At 38.2% G+C, this 23,122-nt stretch overlaps 2 protein-coding genes across 4 annotated transcripts in view; one reads left to right on the top strand and one right to left on the bottom strand.

Annotated features, from left to right (window-relative positions):
* Nucleotides 1-315: 315 nt before the first annotated feature.
* On the bottom strand, nt 316-5,770 carry LOC107549477 (serine/threonine-protein kinase SBK2-like). The gene is made up of 4 exons (XM_016230575.1): nt 5,475-5,770; nt 2,627-2,771; nt 2,315-2,517; nt 316-1,087 (listed from the first exon to the last, which is right to left on the bottom strand). Exons 1-4 carry the CDS (start codon nt 5,478-5,480, stop codon nt 371-373), a joined length of 1,071 nt encoding a protein of 356 aa, XP_016086061.1. The 5' UTR covers nt 5,481-5,770; the 3' UTR covers nt 316-370.
* Nucleotides 5,771-9,596: 3,826 nt separating this feature from the next.
* The window catches only part of LOC107549476 (epsin-1-like), a 20,621-nt gene continuing 7,095 nt past the window's right edge, over nt 9,597-23,122 (top strand). The window contains exons 1-11 of one of the 3 annotated variants that reach the window (XM_016230572.1): nt 9,597-9,950; nt 11,710-11,859; nt 12,231-12,331; nt 13,529-13,687; nt 13,777-13,905; nt 14,635-14,755; nt 14,977-15,119; nt 16,223-16,294; nt 16,821-16,904; nt 17,282-17,528; nt 17,631-17,789. In XM_016230572.1, coding sequence (XP_016086058.1) covers nt 12,263-12,331; nt 13,529-13,687; nt 13,777-13,905; nt 14,635-14,755; nt 14,977-15,119; nt 16,223-16,294; nt 16,821-16,904; nt 17,282-17,528; nt 17,631-17,789 — 1,183 coding nt within the window. In that variant the 5' untranslated portion in view covers nt 9,597-9,950; nt 11,710-11,859; nt 12,231-12,262. The remainder of the gene's footprint in view (nt 9,951-11,709; nt 11,860-12,230; nt 12,332-13,528; nt 13,688-13,776; nt 13,906-14,634; nt 14,756-14,976; nt 15,120-16,222; nt 16,295-16,820; nt 16,905-17,281; nt 17,529-17,630; nt 17,790-23,122) is intronic. The other 2 variants (XM_016230573.1, XM_016230574.1) reach the window with 2 other exon arrangements.

The raw sequence follows: 23,122 nt of genomic DNA, 5'->3' as shown, positions 1-23,122 counted from the left end.
AAACTTTTAAAAATCAACCCCAAGCGTTTGAATGGTACCGCATTTATATAATTTTAAATATAATTTTAAAATATATAATTTAATATATTAAATATATTAAAATATATTATATGTGACTAAATTATATATAAAATCTCAAATTTAGAATAATTATAATATAATTATATGTCATTTTTTAATGCAATTATATTAATACTTCTACAATTGCCCAAACACTTTTTGGGGCCACTGTCCAAGTGTCAAGGTTCTCCAGTTTTATAATAAAACAACTTTTTTTTATATAAAAAAATTATATTCCAAAATATAAAGGCTATATAAAATCTTTAAAATAAAGTGCATTTGTTTATAATATTGCTGTCGTGCACAAACTTTATCTCTCCCTCCGTCCCAATATCTCTTTTTTCCCTTCCACCCCTCCTCTCTCATGCATCTTCTTGGCCTCCTCTTGTGCCTCCTGCTCTCTCCTCATCTCCTCTTTCTCTGTCTTCAGTAACCAAGGTCCCCCGAGGTAAGACAGGATCTCATCAGGCCCGGGGCGAAGCCGGGGCAGCGGGTTCAGCAGCTTTCTCAGCAAGGTGAGGACGAATGAGCTTAAAGAGTCAAACTGCGGGGGCACATCAATTTCAGCCTCATTCTCCTCCCTCACAGTGTCTTGTGTCTCCTCTCTCTGTTTGATTCGGTTGAACCAATCTCTGTACTTGCAGTAGGAAGGGTCATCAGAAGTGCTCTCCTCCCAGGGGAAGCAGCTCGTCAGGAGGCAGTATATGAGGATCCCCAAAGCCCAAGTATCCAAACTGGGCTCTACAGACATCCAGATGTCCTCCGCTTCCCCTGCATCACTGACTGTCTTGGCGCCCTCCACCTCGGGCACACAGAAAGGGGAGTTGTACCACTCAGCACGGACCTCGGTCCCCTGTGCTCGCGCCAGGCCAAAGTCGCCCAGTTTGACCCAGCGACAAGCACGGTCACACAAGAAGATGTTCTCTGGCTTGATGTCACGGTGCACAAAGCCAAGAGAATGGAGATGAGACACAGCACCACTCAGCTGAGACATCACACGCTGTGCAGACTCCTCACTCACCCCCTCCTACAGAAAAAGACAAAGAGATTGATTTTTATATATACTGATTATATAATTATTATTTTATAATTTTGTATGTATTACATGATATTTTTGTAACATTATACATTAAAAATGTTATTTTATAATAATAATTATTAACATTACACATAGTATTGTTTATTTATGTTGACTTGTATATTTATATAGCACCTTATTTGTCCTTTTTTTCTTTTTATTGTTATTAATATTTGTATATGTCAATTTATTATTATTATATTGAATATTTGTTTATTTCCATTTCTGGCACCTTAAAATTTTCCTTTTTCCAATAATATTTCCATTGATGTTTTATATTTTATTATTATTATTATTTCTTTCTTTCTTTCTTCACTTATTTTTTCTCATTATAACTAATATTTTTATTTATTTATTTTTATTCCACCCTATTTACCCTTGTTCAATATTATTACTATTTGTATATTTTAATTTATTATTATTATTTTGTAGAATAATTTGCCTATAGATTAATGTAATTATATATTCATATAATTTTTCCATTTTAAAATTCATTTTAAATATTGTTTGTTTATTTATTGATTTATTTTATCTTATTTGCTTGTTTTTCATTATTGTTATTGCTGTTTATTCAGTTGTTGTTGTTGTTATATTGATTATTTATTTAAACATTACTGGTACCTTATTTTCATTTATGTATGTATGCATGTATGTATTTTTTTCCCTTTTAATTCTTTTGTTGTATGTATCGATGCTTTGGAAATATTATTTATTCTAATACAGCCCAGTAAAAATGGAAAGAGTGATGAGATGACGGAAGATCTGTGTGTTCTGTATTTAATCTGCTCTTCAGCAGTGCACTAAGTACTCCCATTAAACAGCATTACTGTATCAAGGCTGATGATAGGAGCTGTTGTTTTTGGCAGGAGAATGAGAACAGGGAGTGAGGATATCAGACAACAAGTACGTGCCTGAATAATCAAAGATACATTGTTCCCTGGAAAGACATCACTGCAAAAATGCTCCACACATCACGTATGCGTGCGTCATCATAATTTCGGTTACAGTCCAGGGGGACAACAAGGACCATAGTCCTGGGCCCTTTAGAGGAGGAGCCACTATAAGGTTGTCTAATGGTCATCTAAATCACTTCTGAACAACTTGATGGTGAGTAAATGATGACAGAATGTAACTTTTAGTGAAATTAAAATCAGTCAAGTCTACTGTTTTACTGACCTCTGACACGATGACATCATACAGGTCGCCATAGAGACCAGCCTCCTGGGCAAAGACATAGTGAGAAGGAGTGGAGTAGAAGATGCCTAGAGCCCGTGTTAAAGAAGGGTGTGTGCAATAGGAGATGGAGAGATTGTATTCCCGCAGGAAAGCTTGGAGAGTGGTGGAGCAGCGGGGGAAGAACTTCAGAGCCATTGGGGTTCCTGGAAGTTCAGAGATCGCTAAAGTAAGAAGTGCTTGTAAGAAGAACACCCTGTCTTGTTTGTCACAGTGCTCAACATGAACCAAACAGGTGAGCACAAATCAACTGACCTCTCCTCTGATGCACCGCCAGCATCACCTTGCCGTACGAGCCCTCTCCCAGCTTTTTGATGAGTTTGAAGTGCTGTGATGTCACCAGTGACGTCATGGACTGAGCCGTGAGGTAGCACAGCTCGTCCAGTTCTTCAGGTGCCGTCTGACAACAAAACAACAGCAAAATTGTAATCATGCAATGATCATTTTCAAGCCTCCACTTTTGTTTTGTGTAATCTTTGTAAAAATGTACGTTGACAATTATTAAAAATAAGCTGATAAATATTTTCATGTTATAACCGATAAATAATAAATTATTCAGTAATCAGTTTTTAATCAGTTATTTTAAATGCAAATAGTTGAAGACAAGCATCTCAAATTTATAACACAGAGTATAAAACATGGATATCCATTTATTAATATTATAAATCCTAATAAGCCAGACCAAAAAAAAAAAAAGAAGAATCATTAAAAATAAATAAAAGACATACAAAATAATAAAATACATTTCTTTTTAAAAATCATTAGTGTTTTTAAAGATTAACTTTAAATGAATATTACATGACTGCAAAGGTACTCTAAATAGAAAATGTCAATTTGTAATTGAACAAGCACATTTAAATACCCAATATCGACCTATGATCGCTAATATTAACAGATAACCAGCATAGTATATATTTTGTAATAATAATTGGCTGACAGTACATTATCCCACTTATTATATGGTTGCTTACCAAATAAATAAATGGGCATGAAATTAAAGAAAAGACTAATTGGTTTCTTGAGACAATGATCAATTAGACAAATGTGCCTCGTATTCCAGAGAGCTGTGTAATAATAATAATAGCTGAACTTCCCATCTGTCAGTTCTTTCACCAGCCTTCACCTTTATGTCAGACTGAGAATGGTCAAACTATACCATAAGCCCATTAACACCTTGACGGCCCTGAAATAGCTTGGGTGTATATTACAAGTGTGTTTTACATAACACAAAGCAAGCAGCTCATGTTTACATTACACCCTATACGTTTATAAGGGACATTTGTTGATTAAAGTTCCTAGAAGTGCATGTCACCCCAGTCCTATGTGCGTCTGTGTTCGTGTTTTTACTATGCAAGTCTATGTAACCTTCACTAACACCATGCAGCTGAGGAGCAGCACCATGCGCTTCCAGAACCATCAAAGAACATGTAATTGTGTATTCAGTTACGACTTTATATGTCTGTGGTGTAGGCCCGGTGGAGTGATTGTATGAGTGCATTGCTAGCACTGAGAACAGCCTTTATCTTACTGATAGACGTCTCTGGCAGTGGCCTTTGATAGTAGACGTGCAGGCTTTAGCTTGTTACATTTTCCATGTAACCTTCATGTCTGTAATGTACAGTAAGACTAATGTTGATTTTAAAACTGAATTTTAAGAATATTCTCTGCGTTTTGCTTTTAGGCATTACAAACTTTTTTAGGATGTTACCCATTCAACCCCTTGTAAATCAGTTTTTGAAACCATATCACAATTATCTAGCATTGATTAACCATTCAGAATACTTTTGAAAAACAAAAGTATAGTAAATACTGCAATATTGGCACATAGTGGCTATCTATCTATCCATCCATCCATCCATCCATCTGATTGTTTTTAGTCTCTTAAGCTGACCAGTAATAGTGTGAAATATTATTACAATTTAAAATAAAATAACTGTTTTCTATTTGAATATTTTAAATGTATTTTATTCCTGTGATTCAAAGCTGAATTTTTAGCAGCAATTATTATAAGCAGATTTGGTGCTCAGTTATTATCAATTATTATTGATAGTCAATTAATATTAATGGTTCTTATTCTTTTTATTATTTTCTTAGAAACCTTTGAATTTCAAAAGAAGAGAATTTATTTAAAATCAAAATCTTAAATAACATTCTTAATGTCTTTACTGTCACTTTTATTCAGGTTAATGCGTCCTTATTTAATGTGACCTTTTTTATTTAATGTTTTTTTTTTTTTTATCTTACTAAACCCAGATTTTGAATGTGTATCATGGTTTCCACAAAAAATACTAAGTAGCAAAAACTGCCTGCAATATTGATAGTAAAATAAATGTTTCTTCAGCACGAAATCAGCATATTATAGTAATTTCCAAAATAAATGACTGAAGTCACTGAAGACTGGAGTAATGACTGCAGAAATTTCAGCTTTGCCATCACAGGAGGAAATTACATTTTTTAATATATATTTTAAATACAAAACAGTTTTTTAAGTTGTAATAATAGTTCACAATATTACTGTTTTTTTAATGCATCCTTTTTGAGCAAAAAGGATGCATTTTTTAATGCAACCTTTTTATCAGTATTGTACATATATACTGTGAAACTCAACAATCCTTTCCCATTTAATTGCAGTGACAACCCTTTTTACTTTTGTATTTCAAAATGATTTCGAATGGGTTATCAGTGACATGCAATTGGATATGTGCAGTATGTGCAGCGGAGAACGGCTGGAACGCTTCATATTAACCACAGGTGTATAACACGGCTTTAAAGGATCTAGCAGGATAAAACCTGAAATGTTTTTCAGTCATGATTTACTTCTGTAAAGCTGCCATTCACACACCATTAGTGAAATCAGCAATGAATGTTTTCATTTGTCATATATTAACAAGTGGTGTTTTGTGAATGGCGGCTTTAGATTGCATGGCATTTCAGGTTTAAATCCTACATATAGCCTAAATATGTGTGTGTGTGTGTGTGTGTGTCTGTGTGTTATTCTTACATATTTTTATATTATTTATTCATTTCTGGTAACAATTAGGTACTAGTTAATGTGTGTTGTTATGAAATGGAGAATTTTCCATAAGAGAAGTATTTGACTTACAGTCATTGTCCAACGCTGCAGGTCTTTCAGGACGTCTTGGAAACAGTCAGTATCTCTCTCACTGTCTCTTTCCCATCTGTTCAGGACTGAGATCTGAGTCAAACTGTCTGTTGCTCATTATCAACATACAACTGAGAGCGACAAGCAGTTAATCAGATGTCACCGTGCGAGTGTGAGTGTCGGTTGCTACAGAGTATTTTTATCTCTGTGCTCTCTCTCTCTCTCTTGATCCTCAATGAGTCTGACGGCCCTCACTCATGCCTGCCACCTTCCTCTGCTCTCTCTCTCTCGCTCTCTCTCTCTCTCTCTCTCTCTCTCTCTCTCTCCCTCGCTCGCCCCTTTTCCCTTTAAAATACCTCTGCATGTTTCCATCCCAGATAGCCATGTACTACAACAGTGAGGTATGCAGCCCCTTCCCAGACGTCTCACTCGCTCTCTTTCCTCTTGTACGTCAGTAAAGTGTTCCAACTGTCAGTCAGTCTCTGCAACACTTTATTGAGTTCCTGCTGTTCACTGCAGTCTCTTTCCTAATCCTCATCTCTCTCTCTCTTGATCTCCCTTCTTCCTACTAGTGCTATCACTTTCATACTTAAGTAAATTCCTCCTACTGTGCAGAACAGCAGTTCTGCTGGATCAAGTGAGATTGAAGAAGATAACAAGACATTTACAGTTTTGAAATCTAATTACTCCTGGGCTCTTGACCAAAGCATTACCATTGTGATATTATAGCATAATGTCCATTTTAGGAAGTATTTAAAGATACACAGTCCAATGTGGTAGACATTTTTTGAAAGAATAAAAATGATCCTAGTGTAATCAATTTACTTGGTTTTGGACTGTGACACCAGTCATGCATGTTTTGTATTCAAGTGGTATTGGTATTGTTTTGGAAAAATGAAAAAAAAAAATTGAATCTACTTACAAAAATAATATATGAAATGTAGTCTTGGGTATATGTTTCACAGGATGCCTCTGGTTTAGATGATTGCTTTAGATTTAATATAATTTAATTTACTGTGTGAAAATGGTAACCTAAAAACACATACATACATGCGTACATAAATAAATAAACAATTTTTCATTTTCTTTTCTTTTTCTTTTTTTCTTTTTAAAGATGGGCACCACTTAAGATAAAAATAAATGCAATTGCTTAGAGTCTTGGTTTTTAACACGTACTGTTCAAAAGTTTGGGGTGGGTACATTTCTTATGTTTTTGAAAGAAGTATCTTATGCTCACTAAGGCTGCATTTATTCAATCAAAAATGTAAAAACAGTAATATTGTAAAATATTATTACAATTTAAAATAAATGTTTTCTATTTTAATATATTTTAAAATACTATTTTGTTTTTACTGATGACAAAACTTTACCATCATTAGTGATCGATTTTAAAGCATTCTTGCTAAATGCAAGGAATCCTTTCTTTAAATAAAATCCTAGTGTGCCGTGTGTAACTTATTAATAAACTACTTTTTTAAAATAAAAATGACTAAATTTAATGACTAATTTGTAACATTCTAACTAACATTCTGTTAATGAGTGTATGATGTTAGACAACGCTCTGAAGTTCTAAAGTGTTACAGCAAAAATAGCTTTTTTGTACCGAGGAGCATGGAATAATGCGTAACACTTCTTAACAGGAGAATCGTACACTGAAAAATCAGCTTTTTTTTTGTGGAAACAGATCACGTTATGTAATGTCACGTAATAAATTGACTGCTATTTTCTAATAGTACAATGGGTACTGAAATGAAACTATACATTCATTTAAAAGTGTAATGAATGCACATTGTGTAAAACATGGATTCAATCACACAAGTGCCATTATATTATTAGCTTAGGTGCATGTGATTCAGATTGACTTTTATACTTCCTTCAGTAATACAGATTTGAAGGTTGCCTTCTCCTTTAATAAAAGAATCTCTGATATTGCTTTGTGCAACAGTTCCATAAATGAGCAATTCATTTCGGATAACTTACATTTCAGACAAAACCGGCATGTATTTGTTCTCTGCCAAAACAAATAGTTCCAAATAAAGGCAAACTGGAATGCAGAAAACACAAAAAAGTAATGCAAACAGGAAAATATCCTGGTATAAATACCAGCACTTTCAAAACACTGCTGGATAAGAAGAATTATGAATATATAGAAGAGAACAGTTTAGAGTCCTTACATTAAAATTGTCCCCTCTTTTTGTTTTATTTAGCTTGTTTGTTTATTGGCTTTTTTTCAATGGGATTTAACCTGTACATTTTGCCATCTGTTTGCAGAACCTAATACAACCATCCTCTCCAGGTCAAACTTCTATTCAGCGCTGCCAGTTCACATTCTCTCTTTCTACATCTCACTCTCAGTTTACCCTGAACCTCAAGTACAACATGGCTACTGTATATTACGTAAGGCAAACAATCCCTGTTATCACAACCGTGGCCATTTCTATTTCTCCAGCTGCTCTACATGCATGAAGCTGTTGCTAATACAGTCTCCTGTTGACTTCAATGAGGCTTCATCAGTCCCTCTGGTCTCATTTCCATTCATAATCTGAACTAGGCTTCTGTCACTCCCCTGCTGTTCAAGAATGTCACATGGTATGTTTGAGACAGCATTAGTTTAACATGTTACCCAATACCCAAAATATGCAGATAGGTAGCAATGAATGTGTTTGTATTGCAATTAATGGATTTAGTTATTTACATTAACAACAAATTAAGAAGTATTTCAAATGTATTCACTATGAAATCTTTTACAGAAGTGTGAAACTGTTCTTCACAGTCATAGCCGTGGTGGTGTTGAGTTCTTCTGCATGAATGTGTGTGGGTGTGTGCATTTGTGAGTGTTTATGTGTATTTTTATTTTTTAGGTTTTCTTATAACCTTTGAATGGTTTCTGCAAATATTTAGTTTGAGTGAAATCTCTGTCATCAACTCGCCATTTTAATCTAAATGCAGTGAGAAGACCACCCAGGTCAAAGTAATCTGTTACTTTCATGAAGGATACAGACTGTAAAATAATTTTTACAAACTGTTAATTTAAATGCAATACACCACACATAATCATTTTTAAGTATAAAACTGCTCTAAAATATTCTTTTGAGATAAACGTGAAACTTGAGTTCAGCTGACACATGAAAAATGTGAAAGTGAGAATGATTATTGCTTAGGTATGCACTATGGTAATATATTTCCCTTTAGTGCCATCATTACATTTCTAAGTAGTGTTCTGTACAATAAAGAGCAATAACGCAGCCAGTCATGAGACTTGAGAGTATATGTATGCATATTTTATAGTATATTCACAAAAATAAGTGGTTCTCAAACAGGGGCCAAGGCCCACTAGGGTGCCTCAGCAAAAATCTAAGGGGTCTGCAGGATGATTTAGACTAAATTAAACTGCGAATAATAATAATAATAATAATACAATAGAATGTAAATGAATAAAATATAAAAATGACACTTTTGTTATTAAGGAACAGAATACTTTAAACATCAACACAAAAATAATCGGATAATTTGAAAAGAATTGACACGTGAGGTTTCTGTTAATAAAAAAAAATTATTATAGCAGAACATACTGGAAGAAATATTCTAGCTTATGTGAGGGGCCTTTGAATATTGTGTAGAACTCTGGGGGGCCTTCAGGACAAAAAGGTTGAAGGTGTGTAGCATGTTGTAGATTTTCTTCAAAGAAATTCAGATGATTTCATTTGATTGAGAACATCGCCACTATGTGGGCACTGTGTGCCATAGCATCACTGTAAAGTTAGGAAAGAAAATATCAGAGGATACCTCAGTCATCTCTTCATAACTCAAAGGCTCGTATAGGTTAACATGACACCCGAGTGCCACAAATGTTAATAGCACATAGCAGCCGTTGCTGTCAAAATTACTGACAGAACTCTTAAGGGCGTTTAACAGCGTCACCAAAACGATAACAGTACATTTGTTTGCGCATATATAATATTCATATACCAGATTTTCACATTTCACAATCTAGAATCATAGATTTCGATGCTTTTGTTGTGCGGCTACTATTCAAAATCACATAAAAAGCATTGTTAAGATAGTAGCTCCCATGGCTCATAAATATTCAAATCTCTGAGCGCGCAAGGGGGCGCGGTCCGTCCGGCTGCGGGGAAACGGAAGCGGAAGTGCCGCCATCTCCTCGTACCATCCGAGCAACAGAAGGGTCAGTAGAGACGTTATTTGCGAAAGTAGCGCTATTATATTAGTATAAGCGGCTGTATGACACGTTATATGTGTAAATGACGAGCACGACTCGAAGGGCGATAGTTGTGAAGGAAAACCGCACTCAGCCGCGTCTCTTTATGAGTCGAGTTAGCATAACGCGGCGCTCGAGTCTCTAAATGAGTGTTTTTAATTTAGTCCCTTCACTCCCGTCTTCACCTATAATAACCCGCTTTCTGCTGCTCTGCTGGATGTCTGGTCGTGTTTGAGAGGAAGACCAGAAGCTCAGCGGTAAGTAGCCTCAGCTAGCTGATCTCTAGTGGACTTGGCAGTGAGCTCTTTCTATCAGTTTGGAGCGCAGAGGGCTTGTTCGGTGCTGAAGTTACTTTAGAGGAGTTCTCTAACGGCTGGGAATGAATGCTGTTTCATTTGTTAGCTGGGTGGAGGTGTAACGGTAGAGAGGTTTGTGCTGTTGTCTGATAGCTGTCTTCTGCTCAAAGATAAACAACACGCCTCTTTAAGAGATCTGATGCCGATCCGATTCGCCAACGGTCAGATTTCATGCACATTTCCAAGCAAAGGTTGTCATAGATAAGTTCATTGAATGTTGTTTATCACCTCATCAACTTGCTTTTGAAAACCACCTGTTGACCCCTGATTTGACTGTTTTGAATGGAGGTTGAAGTTAAAGGTTTCTGGTCTCATTGAGAACAGTTCATTCAGACTTTTGTACTTTGCTCCTGAATCCTGAAGGCGGCCGTGGGACTGTTATCAGGTCCAAAGCCTTATACAACAGTACTGCATATTAATACACCCTTTCAGCTACTGCTTATCGCCTGTTCTTCCTTGATTTACTGACGCTTAGAAGAACATTTTTAGTATATTTGCCTTTAATGTAGTTAAGGGTGCCAATGTATTGTGTAAGTTCATGAATATGGTCAGGTCATGTTAGTAACTCCCTGATTCCTGTGTTTTACCTGTGTTTAATGTAATGTTAACCATGTAAACGTGACGACATAAATAGTAGTGAAATAATAGTCAGAAAAATGTATTATTATTATTATAATTTTTTTTAAATGGAGCTGTATATTTTAGTTTGGGGGTGTTTTATATTCTTTGATACGCCAGGGTTTTATGGCTCATGTATGATATAGTGAGAATATGGAGCTGACATTCAAGGAGGGACAAAACATGCTTATTTTATTTAGAGGCCCAAACTGAACAAAAATATGCAATTTGTTCCAGATGTTGTTTATATGGACAAAATGTAAGATTAAATTCTGATAGCTTCATAGCTTGTAATATACATCAAGATTCTTATAACACTATAACAGACTACGTTACTTACATAAAATGCATGTAGCTAAATAAATATCAGTTGTCAATCTATATCTTCTAATATTTTGTCTTAGTAAGATGATATTTAAATGCTTAGTTTTATGATCAGAGCTCTGCAGTTTTAATTACATAGAATTCAATGCAGTAGCCTACTGTTATTATTGAGAGAAAAAGGATCCTTAAAATCCTGTTGTTTTATATTTGATACATAATTGATGTATGGATAATCCAATAAGCCTAAATGGCTTCCATCCAGTAAATATTCATCTTGAAATATTAATAACAATATCATTTTTTAAATTAAAAATCCTGAGAATTCACGGTAAAAAGATACAAGTACCATGATGTGAAGGTGGACATTTTTACTACTATACTGAAAGGCTTTTTTCTTACTAAAAATATGAATTCTCATTCAGAGGGCGGAAGGCATGTAGTCATTTTTGTTCAACAGCTTTTAATCATACTGATAATTTAGCGACTTTATAAATCTATGTATCGCATGCTTTTTTGTAGTTTCTCTAGGCCTACACCTAGCTGATGTTACAGTTGAGCAATGTACAGTGCCTTCAGGCATGGTCCGCTATTACTGCATTTTCTCTATTGTCAAAGTGCGGAATTGTATGTCTTTTGTGTTTTTAAGCCTCCACAGTGCTGCACCAGCTTTCATCCCTGTATGTTGTACCTCCCGTCTAAATCTCTGTCCTTCTCGTAGTTATTTCACCCCACATCTGTGCTTCTGGGCCCTCATGTGGCCGCTGTGCGGAGGTTTGGAACAGTGGACAGGCTAAACACTCAGAGACCCCGACCTGAGCGCGCACACACAGAGAGATCGAGAGGGGGGGAGAGAGACTGACACTCCCAGGTATAGTACACTTCACACACACTTCCTGGAGCCAGACTCACACGTCATCCGATGCTCTTGTGTTTACAGGACTTTTAGGTTGGGGAATTCCTGGTGCTGCACTCTCATGGTTACAGAGGGTGCACGGTACTGGGGATATTATGTAAGATTGGGTCTTTTTTTTTATCGATGGAGAGATGGATGGCGTTTGAATAGCAGCCAAAGCATTTCCTTTTTGTTTTCTGATAAACGTCCTGCTGATACTTCCTGGTCATTTTTAGATATTTCAGTCTCAGAGCTGATACACTCCCTTTTGAAAAATGTGTAGCCTTTGTTTGCCTTTGTACCTGTCCATATTAGTGTTTTATTGACATTGCTTTACAATGTCCCAGATTTTGCAGAACCTGATAGTCAGCCTGTTGCCATGTCGACATCATCGCTGCGGCGACAAGTGAAGAACATTGTTCACAATTACTCCGAGGCAGAGATAAAGGTTAGACTTTTACCTTTGTAACCCAGCTTTCATTTTCTCTGTTCTTCTTTTCACATTCTTCTTCATCTTAGTCTTGAAGCAGTCTTCTTATTCAAGTCATTTAGTTCCTGATAAATGTTTTGTACTTCTGCTCTTCATTTTTTTTCGATTGAATGAAACTGTTAGCAGTCATACAAAAGAGACAGGAATTCATTTGTTTTCATCGGTAATTTCAGTTTAGGCTGAAACACTGGTGACCAAAAATGCTGAACACATAATCTTAAATGAATCTCATTAAGAAATCTCATCACTTAAGTTTTTTTGCATAGAATTCCTGCCTAAATAGTAAAAGTGCGTCACAACGTTGGTCAGTGAAATAAAGTTATGTTTGGAGTATCATACTACTGGACCACTCTAGTCCATACACTTTCTGTAGTATAATAGTACAGTATATTTTGCACAGTCCGTTCTTTTTATGTGCCTAGATTATAAAGATAACCAGAGCCGATACTCCCTATACGCAAAGTACGCAAGCTGCGAAAGGCCCCCGAAATACCAGGCTTGCTCTCAAAGGTGATTTAATTTTAGTTTTGTTTTTGAATTTGGCCAGCGGTTATGAAAACATGAATGTTCATTTCTTTTAATGCGGTGCGCTGTTGCCCTTTCTACGGAAAAATCAGTCAAATCATGTAATGTGAATGTCATACAGTCTCTTGCTCGAGACAGAAAAAAAAAAACAAGTTGAAAGCGTACTGAGCCCCCCCCCAAACACAGTTTTGTGTAGGGCCCCCAGAAGTCTAGGATCGGCACTGAAGATATCCTACTAGCCTATATTCTCTAAAATGTGCAGTATATAACAGAGCATACTGCGTGGATATGGTATACCATAATGCAATGCACTGACATTCAATTTCTAGTGCTATAAATGAACCGGAAGCAATAACAACTACTTTAGTGGTATATATGGTACAGTGGCAGGTCTTAACCTGTTGTTTATTTTAAAAAAAAATTTCTATTATTATTTTTAATTTATTTTAATTTTTTTTACTTGACGACACTAGCTGAATAAACATGCAGTGTTATGCGGTTATGTAGCATACTTCTGTTTAAAATGTTTAAAGTTGCATAGAGTATAGTTTCACACACTTTCACATACAGTATTCGGTGAGCATGAAGAGACACTTTAAGTGAAGTTTATTGATTTTTTTTTTTCTCAAGGTTAGGGAAGCAACCTCTAATGACCCATGGGGTCCCTCTAGCTCTCTGATGTCAGAGATTGCTGATCTGACATACAATGTAGTGGCCTTCTCAGAGATTATGAGCATGGTCTGGAAGAGACTCAATGACCATGGGAAGAACTGGAGACATGTATATAAAGTAAGTTTGACAGTTTTACCCTCACTAGTGGCAGATGTGGTATATGAGGCTATGAATACAATCTGATTGTATTTTTCGCCCTTTCTCAGGCTATGACTCTGATGGAGTATCTGATAAAGACGGGTTCAGAGAGAGTGGCACAGCAATGCAGGGAAAACATCTACGCCGTTCAGACTCTCAAAGATTTCCAGTACATTGACAGAGATGGCAAGGATCAGGTATTCACAAACAAGAAGTTATATTTATACACACGTGCAAATGAAACTTGTTATCTCTCTTTCAATAAGGAAATAAAAGGAGAGCTCTCAGTGTTAGTTTTGAAGTGTCCTTAATCATGTTAGTAATGGTTCTCAAATGTGATTCACACACTACAGCAATCTCTCGCTCAAGGTCTCTGTGCAGTCAATTCAAACGCCATGACTTTTAACCAAGGACTTTCTCCCACTCACATTTAAACCACAAAAACTTCAGTCCAATAGGTTTTATTTTATTTTAGTCACCCTAATAACAAGTTTGTCACATGCACTACCTCAAACTCAACAAGATGTAGTTTAGGTTGTTAAATTATTAATTCCAATGCTGGACAATTAAACATACTAGAATTGCACACATGCTTTGTGAAAAAGACATTCTAATTTTACTGATTAACGATCGATTAATGAGCTTCATTTGACGGTCAAGAATATAAAAATGAACAAAATGCTATCAATCTACAATTCTCCACCGTATTTACGATGCTGTGCGCAACTTCAGCTAACTCAAAAACTTGCGTACACGAGCTGAGACCAGACGTGAGATTTGATCGTAGCCACCGCTCACGTCCATATTGATAAATTCCAAATTTTGCGTTAAAACGACCGTACGCTCAATTTTCTGTCGTACGTTCGTTTCATAAATGAGGCCCAATAAGTTCATATGTAACATTACATATTGTGTGCATGTTTCAGGGTGTGAATGTACGGGAAAAGGCCAAGCAGCTGGTGACTTTGCTAAAAGACGAGGAGAGGCTACGAGAGGAGAGGGTCCATGCACTCAAGACCAAAGAGAAGATGGCACAGACTAGCAGTGGTAAGAACTAGAAGTGCTTTGCAGTAGGAGGGGCTTATGAAGGGGTCAGGGCGGACACTCAAATGAATGTCAGCACCCTTATAAAAACACTCTGAGTGCACTTCACAGCTTTGGCCAAGTATGGAGGTTGGCAAGCATCTTGCCCTGGAAGCAATTTTAGGGACCGATACTCCGCCATCTATTGATGCATCATAATGGCTGTCATTTGACTCCTCCCTTAGCATCTTCGGCCCCTTCTGCTCCTGCTTTAGGGGGAGGACTGCACTCGGGAGCAGACGCTGAGCAGGCGTGGCCCCAGAGCACTGGAGAGGAGGACCTGCAGCTCCAGCTGGCACTGGCCATGAGCAAGGAAGAGGCGGATCAGGTAAAGTCTCTCAGCGATCAGGTTTTCAGGCTGCAGGTAAAATGTACTACTGAGATGGTTGAGAGACAGAGGAAGATGAATAGTTTTTCTACCAGAAATGGAAAGAGCTTTGTTGGCATACTTAATGTGAAATTGGATTTTAGCAGAACTATTCGTAAGGCATAATGTGGAGTCAGCTGGTCATATGCAGAATAAATCCTGAGATGGTGATCAGATCTTAATTTGGTAAATATTAAATACTAACTGTACATTATCCTGCTTATTACATGGAAATAAACAAATTGACATTAAATTGAATTTTTTTTTTATGTAAAGAAAGATGAGACCATGCTGCAAGGTAGCACAGGAAATTGTTTGCCTGAGACAGTGTTCAATTATATACTTTTGTGGCCAATTAAATAAACATATTTGACAGCAAAATGTAATCTGTTCCAATCAAGTATTCCAGATAGTCCTGTAATAAATTGCTCTAATGGACTGTGACTTGTGCAATATATTTACAGATTTTAGAACATGCCAGTGAATTACAAGTTGTACTTTAACTGTGGCATTCCAATCAGAGCTCAACAGTAAAGTTTTTTCCCCTGCTAGCTGAGTCTGACCAGTAGTTCAGACTGCCCTGGCAATATTTAACTGGCACACATCACAATTATAGATTTTTTATTTTTACATAATCGCAATACTTATTTTTTTATTATTTTTTTTTTTTTACAATAAATGATAGTAGTTATAATTCTATAATAATAATACAAAAAGTATTCAGAGTAAAAATGTTTAAGTTAGCATAGTATAAAAAGGTATGTACAAAAATGTAAGAGATGTGCCCCAATAGGCCAAGTGACAGTTCTGCCAACTGGCTCAACTCTCTCACACTGGCCCCAGGCCATTCTTACTGTTGAGCTCTGCAAATAATATCAATCTTTAAAGCTCCCTAAATCTGCCTTCTTCCCTAACTGCCATCATAGAATAGAAGTATGGTTTGTTTCTCTAATAAAGTAGAATAACACGCATTAAACATTTGGCCCATCCTCTGCACAGTTTTTGTACATTTCCCCCCTCACTCCTTCACTCACATCTGTCCTCACCCTGCCCCCCTCCTTCAGACTAGCAAAGACCCTCTGGAAGATGCAGAGCTCCACTACGTACTCACAGTCAGCCAGGAGACTCACCAAAAGGTCAGGGAGCAAAAATTCATCCAGGTTACAGTGGATGAACTCTTCCTTTGCTATCCTCTTCCCTTGCAAATCACAGATCAGCCTGAAAATAATATACTTCAGAATGATTATGTAACAATTTAAATGTCTAAGAAATACCTAGTAAGTGCTTTTAAAAAGGTTAAAACATTTCCGTTGTTCTATTGTGTGTGTTGAGCTTACCTCTTTTTCATAATTTCTGTTGTTTGAAGTCTTCTGAACTAAATTTTCACTTTTGCATGATGAAATCAATGAGTAATTCCAAAAGTACCTGTAATTGTTAATTCTTTGTAATTCCATCAGAGCTTATCAATGAAATGTCAGAGTAGATGAACCGCCCACTGCTTTCAAATGTTGTTGATTTGTGCCTGAACTGAAGCCATGAAGCACAACTCTGAAGCTGGTGAGACATGGGAGTCAGGTTGCCACAGTTCAGTAGACTCCATTTCCCATCAGCCCACAGAACTTGGTTCACTGTGATGATGTGACGGTGGTGTGTGATTGGCAGGAGGAGCGTCTGCGCAGGGGAGACGACCTGAGGCTGCAGATGGCCATCGAGGAGAGTAAGAGGGAGAAAGCCAAGCCCGAGGAGGTGTGTGATTGTGTACGACTGTGTTAGCAAGAGTTCATGCTTGACGAGTTGTTGTTCTAGGATGAGAGCGTGAGGTGTACACATGGTAGTGTGTTGTGTTACCGAGGGTTGTGTGTTTGTGTACCTGCCTCTCACTCTCCAAGAGTTACCTGCTCTGTCTGTGTCTCTCACCCTGCGTACGCGCTTTAGCACAGCGATGTGTGAGCTTGTTTCACTTCCTCTAGAGTTTCTTCCTTCTTGCCACACTAGCTATTATTGAACCACTTGCAAGTGTAAGTCTGTCCTCTCTGTACAAACAAACTTCCCTCTCACTCTTTTGCTTTCTCGCGCACTCCTTTCGAAATGAGGACGTTCTTACTGACATATCTCTCTCTCAGTCGTCTTTGATGGAGTTGAGTGCCGTAGATCCATGGGGGGCCCCTGCAACGGGCTCCGCCGGACCCTCTCCGCCTCCCGCTTTGGCTCTGGAGTCTACCGCTGGGCCATGGGGCCCTGCCGACCCGTGGGGAGCCGCTTCCCCCGCCTCTCCCCCGAGTGCCGACCCCTGGGGAGGAGCAACAGTAGCCCCGGATCCATGGGGTGACTCGTCCTCTAGAGTGAACTCTGACCTCTGGGCGTCCACAGGTAAGAGTTGCGAGGATGTGTCCTCCCTGTGTCTTTACCCTGGCTTTTCCTCTTTATTCATGGTGTCCTCTGATCCTTGACCTCTCCTTGTATCCCCTCCAGCTGTGACCCCTCCAAGTGCCGACCCTTGGGCTGCCTCAGTGGCTCCGGCCCCTACCCCGCTCTCAGGGTCAACCGATCCCTGGGCAGTGGAAGGAGCAGCCACTGACGGTCTGACCTCTGACCCCTGGAGTGGCTCAGTTAAACAAACTAACGGCACAGGTATACTTGCACATGTAAATGCATATATGCACTTATCATAGGGGTGTCCAATCCTGAAGTGAAGCGATGTGTTTGTGTAAGAAAAATATCCATATTTAGGACTTTATAAACCATAATCTGTAGTTTCCGCTAACTGTTGTAAGCGCGTTCACTAGAGAGGGGCGTTCCAGCAGATGACGTGAGTGTAGCTACGCGGAAGCGCACAGAAGAGAGCAAAACAACTCAGTTCACGAATTAGAAGTAAAAAAAAAACTAGGATTTGAAAGGGAAAATGCCAGGAGAATTTCGATATAAGCCAAGATGAGACTGGTTTTCCTATGCTGTAAACAAAACTTGGTTCTCGCGAGACTAGCATATTCTCACTGGAGTTTACACTACATCATCTGCTGGAATGCCACTTGTCAAGGATTTGGAAGGAGGACCCAATTGCAGTGTGAGTAACAAGGGTTTATTGACTAAACGGATCAATATAAAAGGGTAGTGAGGTGCACAGGTGATACCACTACAGGAACACAATAAACAGAGATAGCTAGGGAACGCCACTGGAACAGCCTCCGACATCAACTGGCAGAATACTACAGCAGCAGAGGAGGCAGCAAGACCAGGCCGGTGGAGAGACCAGAGCAAGGCACCAGAGAGCAGAGCTCAGATACTTATGGACCATAAACTCTCAAGCAACCCAGACATCAGGCAAGGGAACCAGTGGACAGGAACAGGAACTCTAACACCACAACAAGACAAAACATAGCTCCACAGGAACACAAATTACTCCAAGACAGGCAAGAGAATGAATAAAGGACTAATAAAAAAAAAAAAGGTAAAAATTAACCAACACAAATAACTAAAATATCAACCAAAAAAATTTCAACAAAAAGATCAGGATTAAGAGAACTAAATGAATACTAAATTAAAAGCAAAAAGACAAGGAGCAAGACAAGAACATAGAATTACAAGAGACAAGACTAGGGAAAGACTGGAGCACAAGATCAAACAGACCGGGAGACAGGAACACATAATCAGCCACATCCACAGACAGACAAACACAGTGAGGGAAACAATGACCATGAACCAGCAAAGACAATAGGGCAAGGGGCACTATAAATAGGGAGGAAAACACTCAGGGAACAGGTGAGAGCAATTACACTAACAAGGACTCAATGAGGGCTAACAAGAGGGTGTGGTAATGAGGAAACCAGGAGGAGGGGCTAAAGAAGCACATGGCTGAGAAAAACAATCAACTAGGCCATGTGCTGACAAGACAACATAGACACAAGAAACAAAACACAAGACAACCAGAGTGTCAGGGCAAAACCCTGACAGCCACTCTCTTGTTAACACGCGCGTACGACAGTTAGCAGAAGCTGGAGATTACGATTTATAAAGTTTTAAATATGGATATTTTTCTTACACAAACACTTCGCTTCAGAAGGCCTTTATTAACCCCCTGGAGCTGTGTGGAGCATTTTTTATGATGGATGGATGCACTTTTTGGGCTTCAAAATCTCAATCCCCATTCACTGCCATTTATAAATCTTGGTAGAGCCAGAGCCATTTTTAATATAACTCTTGATTGTTTTCGTCTGAAAGAAGAAAGTCATATACACCTAGGATGGCTTGATCATGGGGTAATTTAAATTTTTGGGTGAACTATCCCTTTAAGTGGAGACTAGAGCTAAACACTGCAGAACAATGACCCTCCGGGAGCAGGATTGGACACCCCTGACTTGTCCAAAGATAAGTTATATTGCTTTAGACATGACATAGTGTGTTTGTTGGTAATTTCCATACATTTTCACTCCCCACTCTGCAGCTGAAGAGGTTTTGTACTTGGTACAGGTTTATTTACTCTTTGCCAGGGCCCACCCCTTGGCTACTCTTGTTCCTTTTTGATAAGTGTTGCAGAAGGTTTCACCGGGTGATCTGGAGATTTCCAGAAATAAAATGAATATTATTGTTACGTGTGCTGGAAGGAACTAAGATGCTGAAGTATTTTATCTGCTGTTTTTTCTTGGGGGAAAAAAACATTTAATTATCTGTTGTTTCAGAACAGGTTGATATCGATACTTTTATTTTTGGTACTTGCCGATACAGAGTATACCTATAGTCTATACTCTGAGATACCTGTATTTTCATTGCATTTATAATTTTTTTAGAAATACTGGGTATAGAAACCAAAAGAATATGTATAGTGTTAGTTGGCTTAGTTTATTTAGCAAATAGATATTTCCTTCAAATTCATTTTCGCACTTAATTATGCCCATTAAAATGTATTCTACAAGCTTTTGTTTCTTTCACTCTATATATGGATCATTGACGTATAAGGATTTTCGACAATTTTAAAATACAAAAAATAATAATATCTTTTGTAGTTGTTCAAACATTAAGAAGGTTGTGTACATTCATATTAAAATGTTAAATTAAGTGATTTTTCTTTCTAGATGAATCGGCCGTAGCCTTAAAAATGTCATGTGGTGCGATCATGATTTATATTAAAATTAATTCATTTCCTTAACATGCTTAACATTTTTTTTAGATCTTCTCAGTAATTAAAGTGTTTAGACGCAAAGTATTTGCATTTCTTTTGAGTTTTTGTAAATAATGATCTCATATTTTTGTTCTATAATTTCAGAGTTGCCTTCTTAATTGTAGTTAGCAGACTTACTTTTTTTCTGTAAATTGCATAAAACTGATAAAAAATATTTAAAAAATACCATTCACTTAAGCATACTATAGCAGTGATTCATATTTCAGCCACAGAAATTAGATCATTTATTTTTAATTTAATACAGTTATTGCTAATATTGGTCACACCACATGATGAGTGGTCGCTCCAAGTGACACAAAGACCTTACATCTTTAAAAATCTATTTAAAGAAACGTGTGAAAGGTTCAGCATTAACTGCAGTCATTTTTTTAGACCCAGTTATTTCTAAACTTGGCCCAACCTTGGCTGCTCAATTGACCCTTCGCCGGGAGCTAGATTATCAGGCAGTCTGAGCAATCATATTGCCATTTTTGTCCAACAAACAAACCAGATAGGAGAGTAGATTAGCGTCGGTGGACTTGAACTTGAAAAATAGTGTGTATTGACATCTTTTCACATTTGAAACAAGATACCCTTCTGATTCATTCATGTTTATTTTGTGCTATAACCAGTAAGAGATGATTGATTCACATGCCGCTTGAACTGAGGTGCTACAGCGATCTGTCACAACAGATTAAAGAGCCACAACACAGTATTTGTTGTTTGAATTTCTTACATTTGAACTTCTGTTTAATATTGAAAGTAACCTGCTCTGTCTTGTATGTCGGCGTGTTGTCAGTGTCTTCTTTGCTCCGTGATGGAGATCATGCATAAGAACATGATAGTGCTGGGCGGTATACCGGTTCGTACCGAATACCGGTGTTTATTTTTCTTATGATATGAATTTTTAAAATACCGCAATACCGGTGTCATTTAAATAATGTTCGCATCGCGATTGAGGTATCTTTTCACTGTTGCACTGTGGTGAGGGAACAGCTGTATGTGTTACTAAGCGTGAAAGATCCGAAACTGAAGCTGTATAACTAATAGAACGTGATGACACAGAAGAACTCATCCACAATATCCACTGACCGCCACACATATCCACCGCCCCCAGCCATCAGCTCCCGCGTCTCACACACACAAGCACGACTTCAGCGCTAGATTTAGCAACTTTCAGACGCTTTTAGCGGCTTTTTCTCATAGAATATATACTGACAAACCTAGCGAATTTTTTTGGATAAACCTTAGCTATGATTCAGTTGGACGTGACATGTGGCCAAGTATGGTTACCCATATTAGGAATTAGTGCTCTGCGTTTAACCCATCCAAAGTGCACACACACAGCAGTGAACACACACCCGGAGCAGTGGGCAGCCATTTATGCTGCGGCGCCCGGGGAGCAGTTGGGGGTTCGGTGCCTTGCTCAAGGGCACCTCAGTCGTGGTATTGAAGGTGGAAGAGAGCACTGTACATTCACTCCCCCCACCTACAAGCCCTGTCGGTACGAGACTCGAACCTGCAACCTTTGGAGTCCGACTCTCTAACCATTAGGCCACGACTTATGTGTGAAAGGGTCTAACCGCAATACCGGTGTCATTTAAATAATGTTCGCATCGCGATTGAGGTATCTTTTCACTGTTGCACTGTGGTGAGGGAACAGCTGTATGTGTTACTAAGCGTGAAAGATCCGAAACTGAAGCTGTATAACTAATAGAACGTGATGACACAGAAGAACTCATCCACAATATCCACTGACCGCCACACATATCCACCGCCCCCAGCCATCAGCTCCCGCGTCTCACACACACAAGCACGACTTCAGCGCTAGATTTAGCAACTTTCAGACGCTTTTAGCGGCTTTTTCTCATAGAATATATACTGACAAACCTAGCGAATTTTTTTGGATAAACCTTAGCTATGATTCAGTTGGAAGATGTCGCCAGTGCTGTCCAGCGAGCGCGAGGTCTGACACTCCCGGCTCAGTGTCGCCTCTCTCAGCGTCTGTTCTGTGCAGTGAGCGGCAGAGAAGCATCGCTTTCCGACTCTCTAACCATTAGGCCACGACTTATGTGTGAAAGGGTCTAAATGAAAGGAATCACTCGTTAGCCTATACATACATTTTGTAACAGCGATGAACATATTTTCTAAAACACAAGTCACATTTTTGTATCATCTGAAAAGTGCTGCGACATATTTCAAAGTGACTCATAAAATGCAATTAATGTCAACAAACAAAACGTGCATCGTGCGCGCACACATTTGTATTGGTGAAGAATGAGATGCGTATAGCCCATAGCGCATTTCACACAGGCTGCTAGTTTCACTTTCGCTTTATATAAAGTCCTGTATGCTTGACGCTTAAAATAAATGTTGTTTATAGTGAATAATTCTTGTTTGTTTATATTTACGAATGATGTGTGTGCTAAGTGAGCAAACAGCAATAAGGATCACGCAACGGATCTCTACCTAGCGAATTTTTTTGGATAAACCTTAGCTATGATTCAGTTGGAAGATGTCGCCAGTGCTGTCCAGCGAGCGCGAGGTCTGACACTCCCGGCTCAGTGTCGCCTCTCTCAGCGTCTGTTCTGTGCAGTGAGCGGCAGAGAAGCATCGCTTTCAGCTGGCCGCGCCACAGCCGACTTGTCAATAAATGAGTACAAAACAGCGTTTCCAAGCACCTGTCGCTTACTGACTATTTGGAATTATAAATATGAGCGTAGTTCGTCTATTAATATAATGCAATTTAAATTTTTTTTGTTACTCCGACGCAGGCAGTGCGCTGCATGAGACAAAAAAGTAATATAGC

This window comes from Sinocyclocheilus grahami, unplaced genomic scaffold, assembly GCF_001515645.1.
Source record: "Sinocyclocheilus grahami isolate Dianchi unplaced genomic scaffold, SAMN03320097.WGS_v1.1 scaffold373.1, whole genome shotgun sequence".
Lineage (NCBI taxonomy): Eukaryota > Metazoa > Chordata > Actinopteri > Cypriniformes > Cyprinidae > Sinocyclocheilus > Sinocyclocheilus grahami.
This window is presented reverse-complemented; position numbering and strand designations above follow the sequence as displayed.